Source organism: Mytilus californianus, unplaced genomic scaffold, assembly GCF_021869535.1.
Source record: "Mytilus californianus isolate M0D057914Y unplaced genomic scaffold, xbMytCali1.0.p SCAF_14, whole genome shotgun sequence".
NCBI classification, from domain to species: domain Eukaryota; kingdom Metazoa; phylum Mollusca; class Bivalvia; order Mytilida; family Mytilidae; genus Mytilus; species Mytilus californianus.
In genome coordinates, this window is record NW_026262626.1 from 25,986,216 (window position 1) to 26,012,262 (window position 26,047).

Below are 26,047 nucleotides of genomic sequence, written 5' to 3' on the forward strand. Positions count from 1 at the left end.
AACAGAACATTTTGTTTACTTTTTGTTTATGTTGAGTATAAATACAACTGGTAATTTTTATTGAACTTTGACCACTTATTCATATTATTTTGTGATTTTAAGACGCTGCTATGGAAGGTAAACTACTGGTTTGTTACTCAACAACTTGTTGACAGAGCATGTAAAAAAGATACCACAACAGAATGTAAGGGATTATCTCCTCAGTCTAACCTTTAGCTCATGTTATATATATATATATATATATATATATATTCATTACACAACATTTTTCAGTTTTTCATACTAACTTTGAGGTCAGTTATATTATTCCAAGGGTACAGACATAGAGAATTTATCAATTGCTGACAAGAATGGACACCTGGGGTTTGATAGAGGATGTAATACAAAGAATAATATAGATATTATCCCCTCAGTCTGATTATTCCTTTTAAACAAGAAATCTATCTATAGGACGTACATGTCAATTACTTTTTAGAGGGTGTAACAAAAAGGCCATGAAGAATATTAGATATAAACTCCTCAGTGTGAGCTCTAGCTCAAGTGATATTTATTTTGAGATATAAATTTATTATACAACATTGTTCAGTTTATCATATTCACTTTGAGGACAGTTGTATTATTCCAAGTGTACAGACAAAGAGAATTCATCAATTGCTGATGAGAATGGACACCTGGGGCTGTGTCCACTGATACTTGATAGAGGATGTAAAACAAAGAATAATAAAGATATTATCCCCTCAGTCTGATTATTCCTTTTATGATATATGAGGTACATGTCAATTACTTGATAGAGGGTGTAACAAAAGTGCTATTCATGATGTGTTTAATATACATTTTGTGACAAAATTTTTACACAACATTGTTCAGTTTATTTCTCTAGTTATGAGGTCGGTTATATTATTTTAAAGTAAGGAGCATAAAAAACTTAATAATTGCTGCTGATAAAGACAGCTGCAGTTTACTCAACTACTCCTTGACAGACAGTGTAAAAAAGAGGCCACATAGAATGTAAGATGTTACCTCCTCAGTTTGCTGATGAGAAAGGACACCTGGAGGTATGTAGACTTCTACTTGATAGAGGATGTAAAAACATGTATGATATTTGATTATTCCATTTATTACAGAAACTTAATCTTGATACATGTGATATATGAGGTACATGTCAATTACTTGATAGAGGGTGTAACAAAAGTGCTATTCATGACCACTAGCTGATGTTTTTAATATATATTTTGTGACAAAATTTTTTACATAACATTGTTCAGTTTATTACTCTTGTTATGAGGTCAGTTATATTATTTTAAAGTAAGGAGCATAAAAAATTTAATAATAGCTGCTGATAAAGAAAGCTGCAGTTTACTCAACTACTCCTTGACAGACAGTGTAAAAAAGAGGCCACATAGAATGTAAGATGTTACCTCCTCAGTTTGCTGATGAAAAAGGACACCTGGGGGTATGTCAACTTCTACTTGATAGAGGATGTAAAAACATGTATGATATTTGATTATTCCATTTATTACAGAAACTTAATCTTGATACATGTGATATATGAGGTACATGTCAATTACTTGATAGAGGGTGTAACAAAAGTGCTATTCAAGACCACTAGCTGATGTGTTGAATATACATTTTGTGACAAAAATTTTTACATAACATTATTCAGTTTATTACTCTTGTTATGAGGTCAGTTATATTATTTTAAAGTAAGGAGCATAAAAAAATTTAATAGTAGCTGCTGATAAAGAAAGCTGCAGTTTACTCAACTACTCCTTGACATACGGTGTAAAAAAGAGGCCACAAAGAATGTAAGATGTTACCTCCTCAGTTTGCTGAGAAAGGACACCTGGAGGTATGTCGACTTCTACTTGATAGAGGATGTAAAAACATGTATGATATTTGATTATTCCATTTATAACAGAAACTTAATCTTGATACATGTGATATATGAGGTACATGTCAATTACTTGATAGAGGGTGTAACAAAAGTTCTATTCATGACCACTAGCTGATGTTTTTAATATATATTTTGTGACAAAATGTTTTTACATAACATTGTTCAGTTTATTACTCTTGTTATGAGGTCAGTTATATTATTTTAAAGTAAGGAGCATAAAAAAATTTAATAGTAGCTGCTGATAAAGAAAGCTGCAGTTTACTCAACTACTCCTTGACATACGGTGTAAAAAAGAGGCCACAAAGAATGTAAGATGTTACCTCCTCAGTTTGCTGAGAAAGGACACCTGGAGGTATGTCGACTTCTACTTGATAGAGGATGTAAAAACATGTATGATATTTGATTATTCCATTTATAACAGAAACTTAATCTTGATACATGTGATATATGAGGTACATGTCAATTACTTGATAGAGGGTGTAACAATAGTGCTATTCATGACCACTAGCTGATGTTTTTAATATATATTTTGTGACAAAATGTTTTTACATAACATTGTTCAGATTATTACTCTAGTTATGAGGTCAGTTATATTATTTTAAAGTAAGGAGCATAAAAAATTTAATAATAGCTGCTGATAAAGAAAGCTGCAGTTTACTCAACTACTCCTTGACATACGGTGTAAAAAAGAGGCCACAAAGAATGTAAGATGTTACCTCCTCAGTTTGCTGATGAGAAAGGACACCTGGAGGTATGTAGACTTCTACTTGATAGAGGATGTAAAAACATGTATGATATTTGATTATTCCATTTATTACAGAAACTTAATCTTGATACATGTGATATATGAGGTACATGTCAATTACTTGATAGAGGGTGTAACAAAAGTGCTATTCATGACCACTAGCTGATGTTTTTAATATATATTTTGTGACAAAATGTTTTTACATAACATTGTTCAGATTATTACTCTAGTTATGAGGTCAGTTATATTATTTTAAAGTAAGGAGCATAAAAAATTTAATAATAGCTGCTGATAAAGAAAGCTGCAGTTTACTCAACTACTCCTTGACATACGGTGTAAAAAAGAGGCCACAAAGAATGTAAGATGTTACCTCCTCAGTTTGCTGATGAGAAAGGACACCTGGAGGTATGTAGACTTCTACTTGATAGAGGATGTAAAAACATGTATGATATTTGATTATTCCATTTATTAAGGAAACTTAATCTTGATACATGTGATATATGAGGTACATGCCAATTACTTGATAGAGGGTGTAACAAAAGTGCTATTTATGACCACTAGCTGATGTGTTGAATATACATTTTGTGACAAAATTTTTTACATAACATTGTTCAGTTTATTACTCTTGTTATGAGGTCAGTTATATTATTTTAAAGTAAGGAGCATAAAAAATTTAATAATTGCTGCTGATAAAGACAGCTGCAGTTTACTCAACTACTACTGGACAGAGGGTGTAAAAAAGAGGCCACAAAGAATGTAAGATGTTTCCTCCTCATTCTAATCGCAAGATAATGTGATATTTACTTTGTTAAAAATATTTAATACACTAGATTCTTTATTTGATCACACTAATTTTAGGGTAACTTATATTATATCAAGGCTATGAGCATGGAAAAGTTAAAGATTGTTGCGGATAAAGTAGACTTGTAGTTTACACATCTTCAACTTGATAGAAGATATCAGAAAGAGGCCACAAAGAATGCAAGATATTCCCGCCTCATACTAATCACTTGCTGATATGATATTTATTTTGTGATATATATTTATTATACAACATTGTTCAGTTTATCACATTCATTTTAATTATTTCAAGGATACAAACATAGAGAATTTATCAATTACTAATGAGAATGGACAACTGCAGGTGTGTTGACTAATACTTGATATAGGATATAACAACACGGCCACAAAGAATGTAAAATATTACCTACTTATTTTGATCGCTTGCTCATGTGATATTCATATTGTGGTAAATATTTATTACACAATATTGTTCAGTTCATTACACTATATTGACTAATTTTGAGGTCAGTTATATTATTTTAATGTTATGAACATAGAAAAGTTAAAGAATTCTGCTTAGAAAAGAAACCTGCAGTAAAATACATCTACTCCTTTATAGAGGATGTCAGAAAGGGACCACAAAGAATGTAAGATATTATCTCCTCACTAGATCATATGATATTTCCTTTGTGATAAATATAGTGTTAGTTTACTACACTGGTTTTGAGGTCAGTTATATTATTTCAATGTTATGAGCATAGAAAATTTAATGACTGCTGCTGATAAAAGACAGCTGCAGGTTACTCCAAGACAGAGGATGTAAGATATTACCTCCTCATTCTGGCCACTAGCTAATGTTTTATTTACTTTGTGAAAAATATTTATTACTCATTTAGCTTATCACACTAATTTTGAAGCCATTTATATTATTAAATGACTATGAGCATAGAAAAGTTAACGATAGCTGCTGAGAAAAGAGAACTGTAGTTTACACAAAAGATGTCAGAAAGAGACCACAAAGAATGTAAATATCCTCATTCTGATCACTAGCTCATTTGATTAGATTTGGGATAATTATTTATTACACAACATTGTTCAGTTTATTACACTTATCATGAAGTTATTTATATCATTTTAAGGCCATGAGCATGGAAAAGTTAACAATTGCTGCGCAGAAAAGAAACTTGCAGTTTACACATCTATTCCTTGATAGAGGATGTCAGAAGGAGGCCACACATAATGCAACATATCACCTCCTCATTCTGATCACTTGCTGATGTGATATATATTTTGTGATACATATGTATTATACAACATTGTTTAGTTTTTCATATTAATTCCTTTAAGGATAAATGATATTATTTCAAGGATACAAACAAAGAGAATTTATCAATTGCTAATGAGAATGGACAACTGCAGGTGTGTCGACTAATACTAGATATAGGACATAATAAACGGGGCCACAAAGAATGTAAGATATTATCTCTTCGTTCTGATCACTAGCTAATGTAATATCTACTTTGTGAAAAATATTTATTACTTGTTCAGCTTATCACACAAATCTTGAAGCCATTTATATTATTTTAAGGTCATGAGCATAGAAAAGTTAATGATTGCTGCTTAGAAAATAGACCTGCAGTTTACACATCTACTCCTTGATAGAGGATGTCAGAAAAAGGCCACAAAGAATGCAAGATATTACTGCCTCATTCTGATCACTAGCTCAAGTGATATATATTTTGTGATACATATTTATTATACAATATTGTTCAGTTTATCACATTCATTCCTATAAGGTCAATTATATTATTTCAAAGATACAAACATAGAAAATTTATCAATTGCTATTGAGAATGGACAACTGCAGGTGTGTCAATTCATACTTAATAGAGGATATCATAAAGCGGCCACAAAGAATGTAAGATATTACCTCCTTATTCTGATCACTAGCTCATGTGATATATATTTTTTGATAAATATTTATGACACAACATTATTCAGTTTATTAGTTTTTATTATGAGGTCAATTATATTATTTTAAGGGTAGGAGCAGGAAAAAGTTAACGATGGTTGCCGAGAAAAGACACCAGGCGGTAACTCGATTGATAATTGATAAAGGATGTCACATAGGGTCCACAAAGAATATTAGATACATTCCTTCTGTCCTATTTATTCTTATGTTAGAGAAATCTTTATAATTGAAGTACAAGTCAAATACTAAATGATGAAGAATGTAAACAACAGTCCATGTGTAAAGAATGTTTGATGTTATCCCTAAGTCTGATTATTCCTTTTATTAGAGAAATCTTTATATCTGATGTACAAGAGCCACTTTTTAGTCTAAACCAACCACTAAGTTCATTCAAATCATGATTAATTATTACTTTTAAGTTTTAAATGTTGGACCTAATGGTGTATCATCAGCAAACAGTCAAGCAGCCAGTGAAAGTAGATTTTTGTCAATATCAGTTATACACAGAGGGGAACTAAAAAGGACCAAAAAAAGATCCATAGTGTACAACAGCAAAAAAAATAGACAATAAAATAATTTCTAATAACTACAATGTACATTTTTTTTAAAAGATAATTTTTAAACTGTGAAAGAAAATTTCCATTTCCTCCAAATGTTTCATTTTATGCATAGAAATCTGTTTTCTTTGAAAAAAGATAATTCTAAAGCTATGAAAGAAAATTACCATATGTATTTGTTCCAAATGATTTTTTTTTACTATAGGTCAATTATGCCATACTTAAAGAAAAAGAAAAAAATTTAAAAACCACAGAATAAGTAACAGCTGAATTCTTCCTTTTCAAGAAAATTCAATATAGTGTTTTACAGTTCAATTAGTTGATGTATAGCTGAATGCTTAGGTGAAAACCCTGACTGATACTCAAAGATGAGTTTGCTTCTAAGCAGATGGTTATAAATATATTTGTGGACTACAGTCCTTAGTACTTTTCGTTCACAGCTAATTTGGGATATACATGTATGTGTATATTAGAACTTACATTTGGAAAAGCTTTAGCCCAAGACTGTGCAATGGTCCTGAAGATGGCCAATGCCTTTTCTTAAATATGATATCTGTAACCATATTCTCAAAATTAAATTTTGATAGTTTAAAAATGCCAATGTACAATAAATCTACATTTGCCACTATATCAGTGGCATATAAAATTATATATTTTTACATGTACAGTAGTAATTTTGCCATTCTTCAATAATTTTACCATTACCATTTTAACAGAAATTTTAATTTTACATCTTGTACATAAACTTTACTTTTGCAACTTAACATGCTTAATAAAGTACAGTAATTTTACAATAGTTATTTGTACAGTATGTATCTTGTTTAAAAAATGAAACACAAGTCAACCAACGCCTGGTAAATCTTCTGTCAGTAGATTCCATAAAGTGGATACCTCAGGTATGTTTAAAAAATGATCTACAATATACTGTGGATTCATTTATACTGTAAATTCGGAAATTATTGCGATTTTTGAAAAACGGACAAAAATGCGAGATTAATTATCAGGAAAATCTGCATACAGGTATATGTATAAGATATAAGAATGCGAGTTCTTATTATTGCGATACTCACTCAGTCGCATTATTCGCATCAATAAAAACCTCGCAATAATTTCTGAATTTACAGTATTCAGAAGTAAGTATTTTCATGGATGATATGATAAGTGAGAAATACTTTTAAATTTTATACATTTTGAAAAAAAATAAATGATACCATGAAATTAGGTCTCAATTAATTGCAATTTTTTCTTAACCACAAAAAAAGATACCATTGAAGATAAATGAAACCACAACACTCCTATGTACCATTGAAGATAAATGAAACCACAACACTCCTATGTTCTCAAGCTCGATACAATTGAAGATAAATGAAACCACAACACTCCTATGGTCTCAAGCTCGATACCATTGAAGATAAATGAAACCACAACACTCCTATGTTCTCAAGCTCGATACCATTGAAGATAAATGAAACCACAACACTCCTTTGTTCTCAAGCTCGATACCATTGAAGATAAATGAAACCACAACACTCCTATGTTCTCAAGCTTATATGCCACATTATTTTCTATGCCTGCACATGCTTGACCATATTTAAATAGTTTTCCATTGCATTGTGTTTAAGTGTTCCACAGATTTCTGGATTAATTTTCATTTGATCTATGTACCATTCAGCCCCTGAATTTGAATTAACTCCAGTATTTCCAACTGGATTCTGATTGAAAGCATCAATTGCAGTTCTTCAGAAAAGGCATGTTCAATATGCATAATGTGTTCAGTTTGTGAATTGTCTTGAGACAAATTTTCAACTGATTCAATGCAATAAAAAGTTTCAACTGAATTTCAACTTGGGACAATTCAGGGTTGTGCATTTGTAACTGAATTGTCAACTGATTCTAAATTAACACTGTTTTCAGACGACATGTTCACAGAAAAGCTGTTCACTTGTTGTTCTGACCTTGTAGGATTATTTTCTCTAACTTCATCTGTTTCAATAGTTTCCAATGGGGTTTGCAAACTTTGATCTATATCAACTTCCTGTTCTGTAACAACATTTTCTATTGGGACATTTTCCCCATGATTTTGAATTTGTTCACCTTCCTGTCCAGGTGAATCTTCTGCAAGATTTTGAACTGGTACTTCTTCCTGTCCTGACACATCTTCTGCATGATTTTGAACTGGTTCCTCTGGTTCCTCATCTGCTTGATCCTGATCTCTTTGTTCTTCAGATAAAAGAGAGGTAATGTCTCCTATAGTGAGGGAATTTTCCTCTGTATCATGACTAGTAGCTTTGGTCTCTATAGACTTTAACATGCTGTACATCTTTTGTTCAATTGTAGCTCTTACTAGAAATCTGTGGACTTCTGTAGGTCTGAAAAATTATATGTAGTTAAAAATGTAAGGAAATATCTAAATAGCAACTCTTTTACACCTATAAATGCCTTTTTCTCATGCAGGTTGTTCTTATACCAAATAGGGCATTGATGTCAAACTATAGCAGTTGTATAGGTATTTATATACAGAGTATATATACCTATTCACCTCTTGGTAGTGTTTATGGGAAAATTGAAAATAATTTTTTTTTTATGATGATTTTGTCAGACTATTTTCGGGCCTTTAGATGTCTGTCTTTGGATTTATTGTGATAATGAGTCTAAATGATGTATATAGAACACCATTTTAGCCCTTTCAAAAAATAAATGGGGAATGTGTCCATAGGACACAGATGATGCCCTCACTTGCATATAACATTATAAAGGGACATAACTCAAGAATGGTAAAAGTGACGCTACCAAAATTTGTACTTGATCTGAGTTTTGTGGTAATAAGCATTGTGTAAAAGTTTCGTAATATTTGGTTGAGGCCAACACAAGTTAGACAAGAGGCTGTCAGAGTGACAGCAAACCAGATTTTCCTGCAGAGGTTGAACCCTGAACAGTTGAGCAAGTATGGACACTACATTTAAGCTTAAAACAGCTCTGAATTTGGATTGTGATTGAATATTTGACACAGTATAGGTTTGTGACACAAAATGAATGTGGTTTAAGAACTGAAATACTTGAAATTGGACATTTAAATACCTATTATGGTCCAATATCAAAAATCTAAGTACATAATATAAATCAATTGCTTAAAAAAGCAATTGTAAACGGTCTTTCCCCTTCTGAAACATGATTGATTGATTGATATATGTGTATGTTTGTTTGTTTGTTTCTTTCTTTCTTTGAAAGGTCCATATTAGTGTGTTGGTTAAGTTTCTATATTTAGTTTGGAAAGTTTTTATTCTATTTTAGGTCCCGCGCGCGTCTTTGTCTCGCGCCAGATTGTGGCGTCACGTGACGAAGCTTTATAATAGCGAAAACTTAGTATTTTTATTTCTTTTTAGGTGGGGACGTTGGACAGACAACATGTATAGCGATGGAATTTACACAATGTATTTCTTTTGTCGTTGTAGGTAATTGACATTTCGATCACAGTTCACGAGCAGTGCATGCTTTGGATTTAATTGATCCTGTGTAACTTTAAAACACGTTTATCGATTATTTTCATACAATGTACATTTTTCAGCAGCAGTTTGTAACACAGATTTGTATTTCAATCTAGGAGCGGACATTTTATTGTAGGATTTAACTGAGATTTACGGAGCTAGCAAGCGATTTTTACGGCATTGCAATTTCTTTTCTCTAGGAAAATTCTTGAAAGATATCTGCACCACATTGTTTTATGAAGATGTAATACATGTATAGCCTGCTGACTGCAAATGTTGGGGTCAATTGGACATGTAGTTTCCCAGAACATCGGATAACAAGCATGTGGATTTTTTTTTTCAGAAGAGATGTAAATACAATATTATACACATGAGACGGAAACATGCATACAATGAATGAATGAATGATTGATTGGTTGGTTGGTTGGTTTATTGATTGATTGATTGATTGACTGAGTAATTAATTAATTGGTTGGTTAGTTGGTTGATTGATTGATTTGTTGATTGGTTGGTTGATTAAACACGTGGGATAGGGTCTCTTGAAACAAGCGAAAAAAGAAACAAAGGAAATCTTGGACCCCGTATTAAACACATGGGACGGAAACATGCACACAATGAATGATTGGTTGGTTGGTTTATGGATTGATTGATTGATTGATTGGTTGGTTGGTTGGTTGGTTGGTTAGTTAATTTAACATGTGGGATATGGTCTCTTGAAACAAGCGAAAAAGAAACAAATGAGATCTTGGACCCCATATTAAACACAAGAGACAGAAACATGCATGCAATGATTGATTGACTGATTGGTTGATTGATTGATTGATTGATTGGTTGGTTGGTTGGTTGGTTGGTTGGTTGGTTAACACAGAGAACGGATTCACTTTGATCATGCAAAAACGGAATAGAAAGCCTAAATACTATATCTTAACACATGGGATTTATCATTTGAGAGATCACTTAACAAGTATTAAGGTTAAAGGTCAATGTCAACCTACAAAAGCATTAAAACACACATCAAACTCTTTAAATAGTGCCAAAAACACATAATTTGCCTCTTTGTACATGACCTTGACATTTGACCTTGACCTATATTTTCAAGTTATGGTCCAATGATTTCAAATCAAAAGACCCTAGGTCTTTATAACTTACGGTTCATGAGATTCATATGCATATTGAAAAGTAAAATATTCAAGGGGAAATAATTCCTATAAGAAGTCACTGGATCGCTTCGGTTAAAATTATTTAAAGTTGCGACATGTGGCAAGGAACATTTCAAAAAAAACCATTTGCCGGTAACTCTTATAGTTTATGAAGAGTAGCGATAACAATGATTTTTGTAATTGGGGAGATAACTCCTATAAGGTAAATAGTACACTTTGGTGCCCCTAATACAAGATAGATTTTATTAACCCGATACTTAATACCAAAGATCATTTGTATCTGTCGCGTACTTTTTTTGGCTTTTGACTTTGAAATCGGACGAGGAAAAAGAATAATAATAATAATAAACAAACGAAATACAGTAAGGTCTTTCCATTAAGAAAGGAAAGACCTTAATAAATATAAATCAATTGCTTAAAAAAGCAATTGTAAACGGTCTTTCCCCTTCTGAAACATGATTGATTGATTGATATATGTGTATGTTTGTTTGTTTGTTTCTTTCTTTCTTTGAAAGGTCCATATTAGTGTGTTGGTTAAGTTTCTATATTTAGTTTGGAAAGTTTTTATTCTATTTTAGGTCCCGCGCGCGTCTTTGTCTCGCGCCAGATTGTGGCGTCACGTGACGAAGCTTTATAATAGCGAAAACTTAGTATTTTTATTTCTTTTTAGGTGGGGACGTTGGACAGACAACATGTATAGCGATGGAATTTACACAATGTATTTCTTTTGTCGTTGTAGGTAATTGACATTTCGATCACAGTTCACGAGCAGTGCATGCTTTGGATTTAATTGATCCTGTGTAACTTTAAAACACGTTTATCGATTATTTTCATACAATGTACATTTTTCAGCAGCAGTTTGTAACACAGATTTGTATTTCAATCTAGGAGCGGACATTTTATTGTAGGATTTAACTGAGATTTACGGAGCTAGCAAGCGATTTTTACGGCATTGCAATTTCTTTTCTCTAGGAAAATTCTTGAAAGATATCTGCACCACATTGTTTTATGAAGATGTAATACATGTATAGCCTGCTGACTGCAAATGTTGGGGTCAATTGGACATGTAGTTTCCCAGAACATCGGATAACAAGCATGTGGATTTTTTTTTTCAGAAGAGATGTAAATACAATATTATACACATGAGACGGAAACATGCATACAATGAATGAATGAATGATTGATTGGTTGGTTGGTTGGTTTATTGATTGATTGATTGATTGACTGAGTAATTAATTAATTGGTTGGTTAGTTGGTTGATTGATTGATTTGTTGATTGGTTGGTTGATTAAACACGTGGGATAGGGTCTCTTGAAACAAGCGAAAAAAGAAACAAAGGAAATCTTGGACCCCGTATTAAACACATGGGACGGAAACATGCACACAATGAATGATTGGTTGGTTGGTTTATGGATTGATTGATTGATTGATTGGTTGGTTGGTTGGTTGGTTGGTTAGTTAATTTAACATGTGGGATATGGTCTCTTGAAACAAGCGAAAAAGAAACAAATGAGATCTTGGACCCCATATTAAACACAAGAGACAGAAACATGCATGCAATGATTGATTGACTGATTGGTTGATTGATTGATTGATTGATTGGTTGGTTGGTTGGTTGGTTGGTTGGTTGGTTAACACAGAGAACGGATTCACTTTGATCATGCAAAAACGGAATAGAAAGCCTAAATACTATATCTTAACACATGGGATTTATCATTTGAGAGATCACTTAACAAGTATTAAGGTTAAAGGTCAATGTCAACCTACAAAAGCATTAAAACACACATCAAACTCTTTAAATAGTGCCAAAAACACATAATTTGCCTCTTTGTACATGACCTTGACATTTGACCTTGACCTATATTTTCAAGTTATGGTCCAATGATTTCAAATCAAAAGACCCTAGGTCTTTATAACTTACGGTTCATGAGATTCATATGCATATTGAAAAGTAAAATATTCAAGGGGAAATAATTCCTATAAGAAGTCACTGGATCGCTTCGGTTAAAATTATTTAAAGTTGCGACATGTGGCAAGGAACATTTCAAAAAAAACCATTTGCCGGTAACTCTTATAGTTTATGAAGAGTAGCGATAACAATGATTTTTGTAATTGGGGAGATAACTCCTATAAGGTAAATAGTACACTTTGGTGCCCCTAATACAAGATAGATTTTATTAACCCGATACTTAATACCAAAGATCATTTGTATCTGTCGCGTACTTTTTTTGGCTTTTGACTTTGAAATCGGACGAGGAAAAAGAATAATAATAATAATAAACAAACGAAATACAGTAAGGTCTTTCCATTAAGAAAGGAAAGACCTTAATTAGAATCAGCATATCAAAGAACCCCAAGAATTCAATTTTTGATGAAATCAGACAAAAGTTTAATTTACGACCCTTTGGTCCTCAATGTGGACCAATTGGATAAAGGAGCCCACAATCCAAAATCTCTCAATACATGGTTAGATTCAGCATTTCAAAGAACCCCATCAATTATTTTTTTGTTGAATCAAACAAAGTTTAATTTTGGACCCTGATTTGGACCAACTTGAAAACTGGGCACAAAAATCTAATATTTAAATACAGGTTTAGATTCAGCATTTGAAAGAACCCTATATATATTTAATTTATGTTGAAATGAAACACAGTTTAATTTTATCCATAATATTTTCTGTGCAAAGGGAAATAACTCAAACTGGATATGATGCAATTTTTCAAATAATAATCAATAATATAATAACAACAACCAGTGATGACTAAGTTCTCTAAAATTAGATATGATTTAACACTCAAACATTGTTAGAATCAGCATATCAAAGAAGCAAAGAATTCAATTTTTGATGAAATTAATCAAAAGTGTAATTTAGGACCCTTTGGACCTCAATGTGGTATTATCTTATTAATAATGAAAAGAAATACAGGTTTAGATTAAGCATTTCAAAGAACCCTATATATATTCAATTTATGTTGTAATCAAACACAGTTTAATTTTGGACCCCAATTTGGACCAACTTGAAAAGTGGGCCCAAAATCAGAAATCTAAATATATGTTTATTAATAGACAATATAAGCTTAGTTTTTAAAGGAGTTTACTTCATAAAAAAAAATATATAGCATTCAGAAAATTAGTTTTTACAGAATAACAAACAAACTTGCCACAAAATTCTACAAACAATTTACCAAAGAAAAGAAGAAAAAAATCCAAAATTTGATTTATCATTAATACAATGTCATTTCAAAATCTATAAAACTTAGCAGTAACAAGAAATAATTGTAACAGAATGCTGTTACGAAGTCTCCCAAAGAAAGACCCCCATGGACTTCCTCTATATTTCATTTGATTTGTTTTATTGTCCCATACAAGAATATATATGGTTTAGGGGTGGGGATCTTGACCGTTTACAAGTTTTCAAAAAGAAAGGGGGTGAGGGTGACTCCCATGGACTTCCCCTATATTTCATTTGATTTGTGTTATTGTCCCATACAAGAATATATATGGTTTAGGGGTGGGGATCTCGACTGTTTACAAGTTCCTAAACAGGAGGGGGTGGGGTTGACCCCCAGGGGACTCACCTTATATTTCATTTGATTTATTTTATTGTCCCATACAAGAATATATATGGTTTTGGGGTGGGGATCTTGACCGTTTACAAGTTTTCAAAAAAAGGGGGTGGGGTGACCCCAGGGGACCCCCCCCTCCCACCTCAATTTCATTTGATTTGTTTTATTGTCCCATTCAAGAATATATATGGTTTAGGGGTGGGGATCTCGACTGTTTACAAGTTATCAAAAAGAAGAGGGGTGGGGTGACCCCAGGGGACTCGCCTTGTATTTGACTTGATTTGATTTATTGTCCCATACAAGAATTTATTTGGTTTCTGGGTGGAGATTTTGACTGTTTAAAAGTTTTCAAAAAAAAGGGGGGTGGGGTGACCCCAGGGGACTCCCCCTCAATTTCATTTGATTTGTTTTATTGTCCCATTCAAGAATACATGATTTAGGGGTGGGATCTCGCCTGTTTACAAGTTATCAAAAAGAAGGGGGGTGGGAGTGACCCCCATGGACTTCCCCTATATATCATTTGATTTGTTTTATTGTCCCATTCAAGAATATATATGGTTTAGGGGTGGGGATCTCGACAGTTTACAAGTTCTTAAACAGGATGGGGTGGGGTGACCCCAGGGGACTCGCCTTTTATTTCATTAGATTTGTTTTATTGTCCCATACAAGAATATATATGGTTTCGGGGTGGGGATCTTGACCGTTTACAAGATTTCAAAAAGAAGGAGGGTGGGGGTGACCCCCATGGACTTCCCCTATATTTCATTTGATTTGTGTTATTGTCCCGTACAAGAATATATATGGTTTAGGGGTGGGGATCTCGACAGTTTTCAAGTTCTCAAACAGGAAGGGGTGGGGGTGACCCCAGAGGACTCACCTTTTATTTCATTTGATTTGTTTTGTTGTCACATACAGGAATATATATGGTTTCAGGGTTGGGATCTTGACCGTTTACAAGTTTTCAAAAAGTAGGGGGTGGGGGTGAACCCGGGGACTCCCCAAATATTTCCAGATATAACCCAGATCTAATTAATAATTAATAATGTAATTAACTTCAAAATGTCTAATAATATAGCTTATAATCATTACCACTTAGAAATAGATAATTTTCAAATAAATCTGTCACTCCAATATTTTGTTGTGAGATAAGACATTATGCTTAGTCATAAAAAAGATAACAAGAGTAAAATATTTAAAAATTCCACTTTTGGATATTAAAAATGGCGATAACTCACAAAGGAGATATACTAATATCTTGAAAATTGAACTAGACCTTCATTAAGTCCCAGGAAACAACATATTTAAATTTGAAAAAAATTTGTTAAAGCATTTTCATGTTATTCTGCTGACAAACAGTTTGGCAGCCGGCCGATCCGCCCAGCCGCCCGCTGTATGTCACCATTTCAATAACCGATATTTCCTTCGAAAATCCGGTTAAAAATGGAAACGAAAAATTCAGCAATATTTCCATTTGTAACGGGGCATAACTCTAGAACGGTAAAAGTGACGCCACCAAAATTCAAACTTGATCTGTGTTTTGTGGTAATAAGCATTGTGTATCAGTTTCATAACATTTGGTTGAGGCAAACTAAAGTTAAAGGAAACAAAAAATTCAGTAATTTTTCCATTTGTAAAGGGGCATAACTCTAGAACGGTACAAGTGATGCCACCGAAATTCAAACTTCATCTGTGTTTTGTGGTTATAAGCATTGTGTATAAGATTCATAACATTTGGTCAAGGCAAACTAAAGTTAGAGAATGGAAACCAATTTTGGGACGTAAGGGATCATAGATTTATTCTTACGAGGAAGCTCCGAGCATGCTCGGAGGATGCTCGGAGCCTTTTCAGTAGGCTCTTCTCTGCAGTTTATGTGAAAATAATTATCATGATCCATTAAGATGTCAATCAAATCTACACCACTTCTATAATAAGGAAAGTAGAGTATTATAGAGGAAGCTCAATTAACACCTGTGTAAACATCTAATCTATTCAAATACATTTTGCCTGAAATTTTACAAAACTATAGAATAGATTAGAAATTCTTCAACAGTACTGTGTAATGCTTTTAAAGAAATCTCAAGTCTCCACAAAAAGTGAAAGTCATTTAACAAAAAATATACAATTATTATATTTTTAAAATAATCATTTCTTTTTTTATGATAAAAAAATTTCTCAAATTTTATAATTAGATGATATGATTTAAATATAGTTTATATTATATAATATGCTACATAAAAGTTATCAAGACACAAACAACAGTCAGGGGGCGATACTAAACAAGTTATTTTTTTAGTTACTTATATTAATAGGTATTTTTTGTTTTTTAAAATTATTTGATATAAACTCAATAGTTATTTTAAATGACAAAAGTGGACTAAATGTAGTTTTTAAGAATTTTTTCATCATTTCATTAAGTAAAATTAAGTATTTATCCAACTTGAGATGAGTATAGAGAGATTACTTTAAAAATAATGACAAAAATATTACTTTTATAAATTATTTTATACATCTTCGAAAAACTAAGCATACTTACAATTATTTAAGGAACATATGTAATTGTTTTTGATAAAGATTTCAAATTATAAATAACTTCAAGTCTTAATTAAATCACAAAGTTCCATCCATTTATATTTGTTCATCTCTAAGATTTTAAAGGAAAATGTTATTTTAATAGCCCCAAGAGACCAATCTATGACCAAGAAGTGTGGCATCAGAAAGGCAATTAGTGTTTCAGGAGGATTTAAATAGTTTTATACTGCATGGGGAAAATAACCAGATGTGAAAATTTGTTAAAGTTTGTAAAACCTGTATGAATGGACACCTATAGAAATAATATTAACAGAAGTTACTTATTCATGATATATTAGTAATATTTGAAACAACCTTGTTTTCAATATAACTTGTATAAGTAATTTTGAAAATATATCAAATAATTTAAAAAAACAAAAAATACCTATTAATATATATTAAGTAACTAAAAAAAATAACTTGTTTAGTATCGCCCCCTGACTGTTGTTTGTGTCTTGATAACTTTTATGTAGCATATTATATAATATAAACTATATTTAAATCATATCATCTAATTATAAAATTTGAGAATTTTTTTTATTATAAAAAAAGAAATGATTAATAAATATAATAATTGTATATTTTTTGTTAAATGACTTTCACCTTTTTGTGGAGACTTGAGATTTCTTTCCAAGCATTACACAGTACTGTTGAAGAAATTCTTATCTTTTCTATAATTTGTAAAATGTCATGCAAAATGTTTTTGAATAGATCAGTTGTTTACACAGGTGTTAATTGAGCTTCCTCTATAATGCTTTACTTTCCTTATTATAGAAGTGGTGTAGATTTGATTGACATCTTAATGGATCATGATAATTATTTTCACATAAACTGCAGAGAAGAGCCTACTGAAAAAGCTCCGAGCATCCTCCGAGCATGCTCGGAGCTTCCTCGTAAGAATAAATCTATGATCCCTAAGGACGGACGTAAGGACGGACGTACAGACGGACAAGGGTAAAACTTAATGCCCCTCTGCTACGGCGGGGGCATAAAAAACAACAACAATAAAATATCTATACAATATCTTTATGTTATATCATTTTCTATACTTCTGAATAAAAGGGTTGAGAAAATGTAAATATTAGATAAGGCTTGGTGTTACACTGAGGTCATCAAAGTCATCTCATAAGTGAAATTTGCCAGATTTTAGCAAAAATATACAATTTTTCATTAACTTCTATGCTAAATTACCATAGACCATACATAAGAGTTTCTGTGCAGAGTAAGTTCTTTGATAAGCTTACCTAGTTTGCCCAATCCTACACCATACATAAGAGTTTCTGTGCAGAGTAAGTTCTTTGATAAGCTTACCTAGTTTGTCCAATCCTATGAACACGACCAATGGCCTGGAGTTCCTGCGCAGGGTTAAGAATCGGTTCTACTAGGATAACATAAGTAGCCTCTATCAGATTCAAACCATTAGATCCTGACTGTATGGGAAGCAGTAAGGCTGTTATGTGTTTGTCTTCTTTAAATGATGCCAAATTTTGCTTCAAAAATAAAATTTTACAACTAATAAAATACATATACATACCTATAAATGTATTAACAACTGGGCCCACTACACTTTAATTTAATTTTCTTTTAATAAAACACATAACAAAGACTATGACAGCCCATAGTTATTTTTTTCCTTGAGGATAGTTTATGTAGATTTTCCAATTACTAGGCAGGGATATATGGACATTTGACAGTTACTGAATTCAGTTTTTTATTGTCCGCTGTTTTTTTTTACCAAAATTAAGATTGCCGAGCAGGGGTGCGGATTATAGATTACAATAAACAAGAAATAGGAGAAAACTTGATTCCGTGATGTTTTATTACATCCTCCTTATTTCTTTTCAAAACTTTTAATTTACCTAATCCATATTAATATGCAATTTTTATTAAAAAAATCCAAAATTAACTGATACGTATCAAAATCAAATGCTTTCTTTTCATAGCATGGCATAACTTAAAACAAGAATCCGCTTGTTAACACTGCTTCGAAAAAAGTAAAGAAATCAGACGGGTACCAGCTTACACATAACGATGAATAAACTACAAAATGTAATCAGTTATTCGTTCTGTTTTGGTGTTTCATACTGCTGCCTGTGTTCAGTTTTAGCTAAAGGTCCTTCAAACATTAGCGTGATGAATATATCTGACAGTATTTTACTAAAGGACAGAATTGTTTTCGTTTTAAAGTCGTATTTTTCAGTGATATCTATTATGTACAGATTTTTTTCTGAATTCCCGTAGTCGAAAAGGGGGGTTGGGACAATGTACCATTGCGGACTTATATATAGTATATACAGTATATAACTTGATGTTTTGGTTCATTTGTAATTTCATATTTTTCAGACCTACATAAGCAGTGGGAGTGATATTGACCCACTGGTAGTTAATAACATGTCCTATAAATATTCCACATTAGAAAAGATGGTACCAAACCATTTGATGATTAATCCATTAAAACAATACTGTAAATTCTGAATAAATAATCAGTGCTATATCTGTATATGCTGTAGTAGCATACCATTTCAATAAACTTTTTAAATTATTGACTGATTACCTTGCCACATTATTAATACTTCACATTACTTTCTGAATTTACAGCAACTCAATATATAATAATGACATTACCATGCAGATGAAGAAGAGAGTGAAATTAGTGCCAAAACAGAATGAAATGTTATTCAAATCTTCCCTTCAGACATTTCTGTTGTAGGGAGACCTGCTTTTTTAATATTCTGACAATTTGACACCAATAAGAATCTTAAGATTGATATTACTAAATACCTGAAATTTAGCCCCATGATACAACATTCTGTGTTCTACATTGTTTTCTGTAAGCGCTGTAGATAAAACATTCAGTACATCTGTCCACTGAAACAAATTATTACTTTCTATCAAGATAAATTAAATATTATTATGAATTAATGAAAATGATTTGAATAGTATAATTATTACTCCTGCTTGAAGTTGTCACTCCATTTAGAAGACAACCCTTTGTATATACACATATGCTTAACATCTGTAATCATGAATGGAAATTTCATTGGTATTTAATCATGTTAATATTAAATGAAGTGCAAGGTTAACACCATATACAAATTGAAAAATTGTCTTTGCCTATTCAGTTGTCTTCTTGTATCATGTAGTCTTTTATTGATTTGAATTTTTTCTTTTAAAAATGTGCAATAGAATAATATGCTGCTAACATAATGAACATTTAAATATAAAGCGTTCAAGAATAAGATACATTCTGTTGAAAAAAAGATGCTTCAAATCAACTTATTTTCACATCTAGCTCTTTTAGATGACCTTGGGGACATATATTTTTTTCATGACTTTCAAACATTGTTGATGTATACATATAAGAAAAGATTCAAGTTATACATCTTTGCATTATTTTTCAACTAAAAGTTGCATAACTAAATCAGTCAAGGGCGTTACTTAAACAAGTAATTTTTTTTAGTTGAATAAGTTATTTTGTACATCTATGAAAGAAACAGTAATTACTATTATTAAAGGAACATATGTAATTGTTTTGGGTTATAAATAACTTTAAGTCTTAATTAAATCACAAGTTTCTGTCTATTTATATCTGTCTACCTTCAAGATTTTCAAGGAAAATGATATTTTAATAGTCCCATGAGACCAATCTTTGACCAAGAAGCCTCTATATGAAAGATAAGTGCGTCGGAAAGGCAATTAGTGTTTCATGAGGATTAATTTCTATATTTCATGGGAAAAATAACCAGATGACTGTAAAAATTTGTTAAAGCTTGTAAAATCTGTATTAATGGACACCTAAAAAAATAATATTTAGAAAATTTACTTATATAAGTCATATTTAATATAGCCTTGTTTTCAACATTACTTGTATAGGTAATTTTTAAAGTTACTTGTTTAAGTAATGCCCCTGATTGGAAAATTACTTGGTTTATAGTACTTTCTAAGTGTTGAAAGCAGCAACATACTTACTGTAGAAAAGACGAGGATTTTTGCTTCAGGATCTTTGTGGTGAATTTTTATCATCTGCTTTACAATTCCTTGTACTTTGGTAGAATGACTGCCCTAAGATTTTAAATCAATAAAAACTGTTCAGATAAATGATAGCTGACCATAAATTATATTAATACATGTATATCAAAATGAAAACATATTTAATAATAAAAAGAAATGGATGTTAATATTTTTGTGGTAAATTGTCATAATATTTTTTTACTTTAAAAAGGCTATCATTAAAATTGATGTGATACAATGAAATCACTGATAATGGCAACTAGTTGTTCTGAAGGACAAAATCTAAATTATGCAAGTAAACAATACAAAGATTTACAGTGGCGGATCCAGAAATTTTCATAAGGGGGGGGCCCACTGACTTCCTTAGAGGGGGCCCGCTCCAGTCATGCTTCAGTGATTCCCTAAATAATCAACCAAATTTTTCCCACAAAAGGGGGGCCCAGGCCCCTTGGAAAACCCTCTAAATCCGCCTCTGATTTATATGTAAAGTAGGTGAATAATAGGAAACTCTTCTAACAGATAACAAATATCTTTTTTATATGAAGGAAGACCTATTATTAAAGACTTGAGACTTGGAATACAACTATCAAACAAATCAAAAGACGCTTCCTTGAAATTGTGCAGCTGCTTTTCATTGTGATATGAATCATCAAATTCAAAATTCAAAGAAAAGAACTTCACCAATCATCATGAATAATGTCATTAAATAGCTGTAAATGATTATAATTAAATCAAATAAAAAATTAATAGTAATTTATTACAGTAAAAAAATACCTTAACTTTAAAATTTTGGACATCATCTGAGTCTTCTGTCTTCTTGGTACTAACATAAGACACATCACTTCTGTAGGTCTTCTCTCGGCAGATGGCACATTTAACAACACGATTTCTCCCGCCAAAACTGTACTGGTCTAATAATATTCTCATACAATCCAAACAATAACAATGCCCACAATGCATCACACTCCATTCTACTCCTAATTCTCTTTGACATATGGGGCAAGGTTCTGGATTGTGTCCATCTTCATTGTCACCCTGTGTCTGAAAAAAAATTAAAAAAATTTTGGGTTGATAAAAATTATTACCATTAGGAATTTAAGTACACACAAGTAGACACAAAATGACTTCTGATTTGTTGTGGTCACTTATGAAATTTGAATTCATCTTCTATAATTTTGCTGAAGACTTTGCTAATTGTTCATTGGTTGATAGCTTTTAAAATGCCTTAAGTCATGGCAAATATCTAATGAATATTTTTGACAAGAACCAGCATATAAGTATTATTAATACATGAGATCTGAATAAATAACTGATGTAGTACATATGTGCAATTGAATAATTTTGACAAAAAATAAAAAATATCAAATACAGCAATTTCCAATTATTTTACTATTGAAGGAAAAAAATGTTTTACCATGACAGGAAAACATCTAAACAGAAAATATGTCTTAGACCAAATGTGATTCGTTTGCAAATATATAACAGTGTTCTCCTCAGAAATTTCTTGTATCATCCTGGTAAACAGGAAATTATGAAATACCATCTTGTTTCTAGAAATTATAGCATCGAATCCATAACACTATCAACAAGAAAATCATTTCAGATAACATCACATTCTAGCAATAAAACATCACATTATCATGATGCTAAACGGCCCTAGGGAGAACACTATAAAATAAGAAATGAAATGTAATAGTGAATGCTGCACATGGCAGAAATGTTTAATTAAAAGGTGCATAACTGAGAAATGTCAATATGAAAACTTGTAAATCAGATTCTAACCATGAAAGGAATTTGAAGACATGATGAGCAAGGTTTACTACCATGATAAAAGGATGTTACTGGAAAACATGATAATTCTACCTATAAACATGTGTGCATTTCAAGATTTATAAAAATGTACCAAGCTACATGTAAATACCATATATCTTCTATCTTGAGACGCAATGAACTAGTCTGTTTTCCTATGGCAACATTTTTTTTCAGTTCAAAGGGGAATAACTTTAAGAAATATAAAATCCAAGACAAAAAACATCCCAGTTACATATTGATATTAGGATATAAATTTTTATGAAAATACAATAAACTGTGCTAGAAGAGTTATTTTGATAAGGTAGCTATAGGAACTGAGCAATTTGAAAATTTGTGATTATGAAGGAGCATTATTCTTTATAAAAAATATAATGAAAAATCCTGCTATCAGTTTTCAAGCAACAACTTAAAAGTTGGTCAGGAAAGTCAGACAAAAAAAAGACTTATTTTTTTGGAAAACTTACTTTTGCTAGATTCTTTAGGTATAACAGCTGCCCAAGTTTCTTTCTCAATTCACACCTTCCTACAATTTGATCAGCCTTGAGTTTCTGTCTATGTTGGTCTATCTGTAAAATTTAAAAAAATGTACGTACAGACGGACAAGGGTAAAACTTAATGCCCCCTCTGCTACGACGGGGGCATAAAAAAAATCGTTATTTGATGCTTTGTGGCTCACATCATATTATGTGTAGAATTTAGTGCTTACTTTATTTCCATTTTTCAAAATTCAAGGAATATACAAAATCTGCTACTTGGTTTACAGTTTTAACTTGGAGCAATCTCTTCAAATAAAAATTGTACACTAAAAACATTTTGATTGGATAATAACATTCTTAACAATGAAAATTTAACCAATGACATAACAATCTTTTCATTTTGGCATAAAACTAGAGGCTCTAAAGAGCCTGTGTCGCTCACCTTGGTCTATGTGCATATCAAACAAAGGACACAGATGGATTCATGACAAAATTGTGTTTTGGTGATGGTGATGTGTTTGTAGATCTTACTTTACTGAACATTCTTGCTGCTTACAATTATCTCTATCTATAATGAACTTGGCCTAGGAGTTACAGTGGAAAATATTTTGTAAAAATTTACAAAAATTTACAAAATTTATGAAAATTGTAAAAAATTAACTATAAAGGGCAATAACTCCTTAAGGGGTCAATTGACAATTTTGGTCATGTTGACTTACTTGTAGATCTTACTTTGCTGTAAATTATTGCTGTTTACAGTTTATCTCTATCTATAATAATATTCAAGATAATTACCAAAAGCTGCAAAATTTTCTTAAAATTACCGATTCAGGGGCAGCAACCCAACAACGTGTTGCCTGATTGGTCTGAAAATTTCAGGGCAGATAGATCTTGACCTAATGAACAATTTTATCCCGTCAGATTTGCTATAAATGCTTTGGTTTCAGAGATATGAGCCGAAAACTGCATTTTACCCTATGTACTATTTTTTAGCCATGTCTGCCATCTTGGTTCGCGGGCGGGGTCATCAGACACATTTTTAAAACTAGATACCCTAATGATCATTGTGGACAAGTTTGGTTAAATTTGTCTTAGTAGTTTTAGAGGAGAAGATTTTTGTAAAAGATTACAAAAATTTACGAAAAAAGGTTAAAAATTGACTATTAAGGTCAATAACTCCTTAAGGGGTCAACTGACCATTTTGGTCAAGTTGACTTATTTGTAGATCTTACTTTGCTGAACATTATTGCTGTTTACCGTTTATCTCTATCTATAATAATATTCAAGATAATAACCAAAAACGGCAAAATTTCCTTAAAATTACCAATTCTGGGGCAGCAACCCAACAATGGGTTGTCAGATTCATCTGAAAATTTCAGGGCAGATAGATCTGGACCTGATAAACAATTTTACCCCATGTCAGATTTGCTCTAAATGCTTTGGTTTCAGAGATATAAGCCAAAATCTACATTTTACCCTTATGTTCTATTTTTAGCCATGGCGGCCACCTTGGTTGGTTGGCGGGGTCACTGGACACATTTTTTAAACTAGATACCCCAATGATGATTGTGGCCAAGTTTGGTCAAATTTGGCCCAGTAGTTTCAGAGGAGAAGATTTTTGTAAAAGTTTATGGACGACGGACGCAGGACGACGGACGCCGGACGCCAAGTGATGAGAAAAGCTAACTTGGCCCTGTGGGCCAGGTGAGTTAAAAATGAAATTATCTAGCATTCTTTTGACCCTTAAACAAAAAAAATAAAATGCTCCGCTGGGGCGCAGCTTGATACGACCGCAGAGGTCGAACCCTGAACAGTTGGGGCAAGTATGGACACAACATTCAAGCTTGATACAGCACTGAATTTGGGATTGTAATTAAAATTTGACACAGCATAGGTTTCTCACACAGAATGAAAGTAGTCTAAGAACTTAAAATTTTTTAATTTACCTATTCAAACCATATCATTATTATTTGCTTTTATATATAAATCAGAAATAACCAATTTAAAATGGAAAATTTTAAAGAAAAAAAAGGAAAAAAAAATCCCCCCCCCAAATTTTTTGAAACCCCCTTATGATTCATCACCCCCAAACTCAATCCCAGCCTTCCCTTTGTGGTATGGTACCTTGCAGTACAATTTCAGAGAGATCCATACACTTGAACACAAATTATTGTCTGGAAACTAGAAAAATGCTTGGGTTTTTTGCACCTTTTTGGCCCCAAATTCCTAAAAGTTTAGGGCAATTACCCCCAAACTCAAACCCAGCTTTCCCTTTGTGATATGGAACCTTGCAGTACAATGTCATAAAGATCCATACACTTACACACAAGTTATTGTCATGAAACTAGAAAAATGCTTGTTTTTTTGCCCCTTTATGGCCCCTAATTCCTAACATTTTGAGACAATTACCCCCAAAATCAATCCCAGCATTCAAACCCTCAATCAGCATCATTTAACAGTAATATCTAAAAATGGAAATTACATAATAAAGGTATTAAAATAGAAAATGACATCATAGTCATGGCTAAAAATAAACAAAATCCTTAATCAGCAACATTTTACAGTAATATCTAAAAATAAAATTCCTTTGTAACCATAAAAGCCCATTTAAATACATCATGACAGATATTAAAATAGAAAATGACATCATAGTCATGGCTAAACATAGCAAAAACCTTAATCAGCATCATTTAACAGTAATATCTAAAAATAAAAATTTCTTTGCAACCATAAAAGTAAAATAGAAAATGACATCATAATCCTAGCTAAAAATAAACAAAAATTTTTTTTATTACCAAATTTTAAATGGAGTTTATTAAACTAAAACAATAAATTTGCAACCATAAAACCCCATTTAAACACATCATAAAAGTATTAAATAATTCAACTACATCATAAGGCTATAAAAATAGAAAATGACTTCATAGTCAAGGCTAAAGGTAAACAAAAAACCTTCATCAGCAAAATTTTATATTGGCAAATTTCCAATGAAGTTTATTATACTAAAATTGTTGGCA

At 31.8% G+C, this 26,047-nt stretch overlaps 1 protein-coding gene and 2 long non-coding RNA genes across 3 annotated transcripts in view; 1 reads left to right on the forward strand and 2 right to left on the reverse strand.

Annotated features, from left to right (window-relative positions):
• Positions 1-1,096: 1,096 nt before the first annotated feature.
• LOC127724614 (uncharacterized) lies at positions 1,097-3,940 on the reverse strand. The gene is made up of 2 exons (XR_007992602.1): positions 2,611-3,940; positions 1,097-1,418 (listed from the first exon to the last, which is right to left on the reverse strand). It is a non-coding gene; the product is annotated as an uncharacterized LOC127724614 (long non-coding RNA).
• A 901-nt stretch (positions 3,941-4,841) lies between these two features.
• The window catches only part of LOC127724574 (E3 ubiquitin-protein ligase SHPRH-like), a 69,682-nt gene continuing 48,476 nt past the window's right edge, over positions 4,842-26,047 (reverse strand). The window contains exons 26-31 of the mRNA XM_052231574.1: positions 23,019-23,120; positions 21,517-21,783; positions 20,701-20,793; positions 19,513-19,599; positions 18,043-18,221; positions 4,842-8,320 (exon numbers count right to left, since the gene is read on the reverse strand). Of these exons, the coding sequence (XP_052087534.1) occupies positions 7,807-8,320; positions 18,043-18,221; positions 19,513-19,599; positions 20,701-20,793; positions 21,517-21,783; positions 23,019-23,120 (1,242 nt within the window). The 3' untranslated portion in view covers positions 4,842-7,806. The remainder of the gene's footprint in view (positions 8,321-18,042; positions 18,222-19,512; positions 19,600-20,700; positions 20,794-21,516; positions 21,784-23,018; positions 23,121-26,047) is intronic.
• The window catches only part of LOC127724626 (uncharacterized), a 42,347-nt gene continuing 41,081 nt past the window's right edge, over positions 24,782-26,047 (forward strand). Inside the window, exon 1 of the long non-coding RNA XR_007992614.1 lies at positions 24,782-24,828. This is a non-coding gene — a long non-coding RNA (uncharacterized LOC127724626). The remainder of the gene's footprint in view (positions 24,829-26,047) is intronic.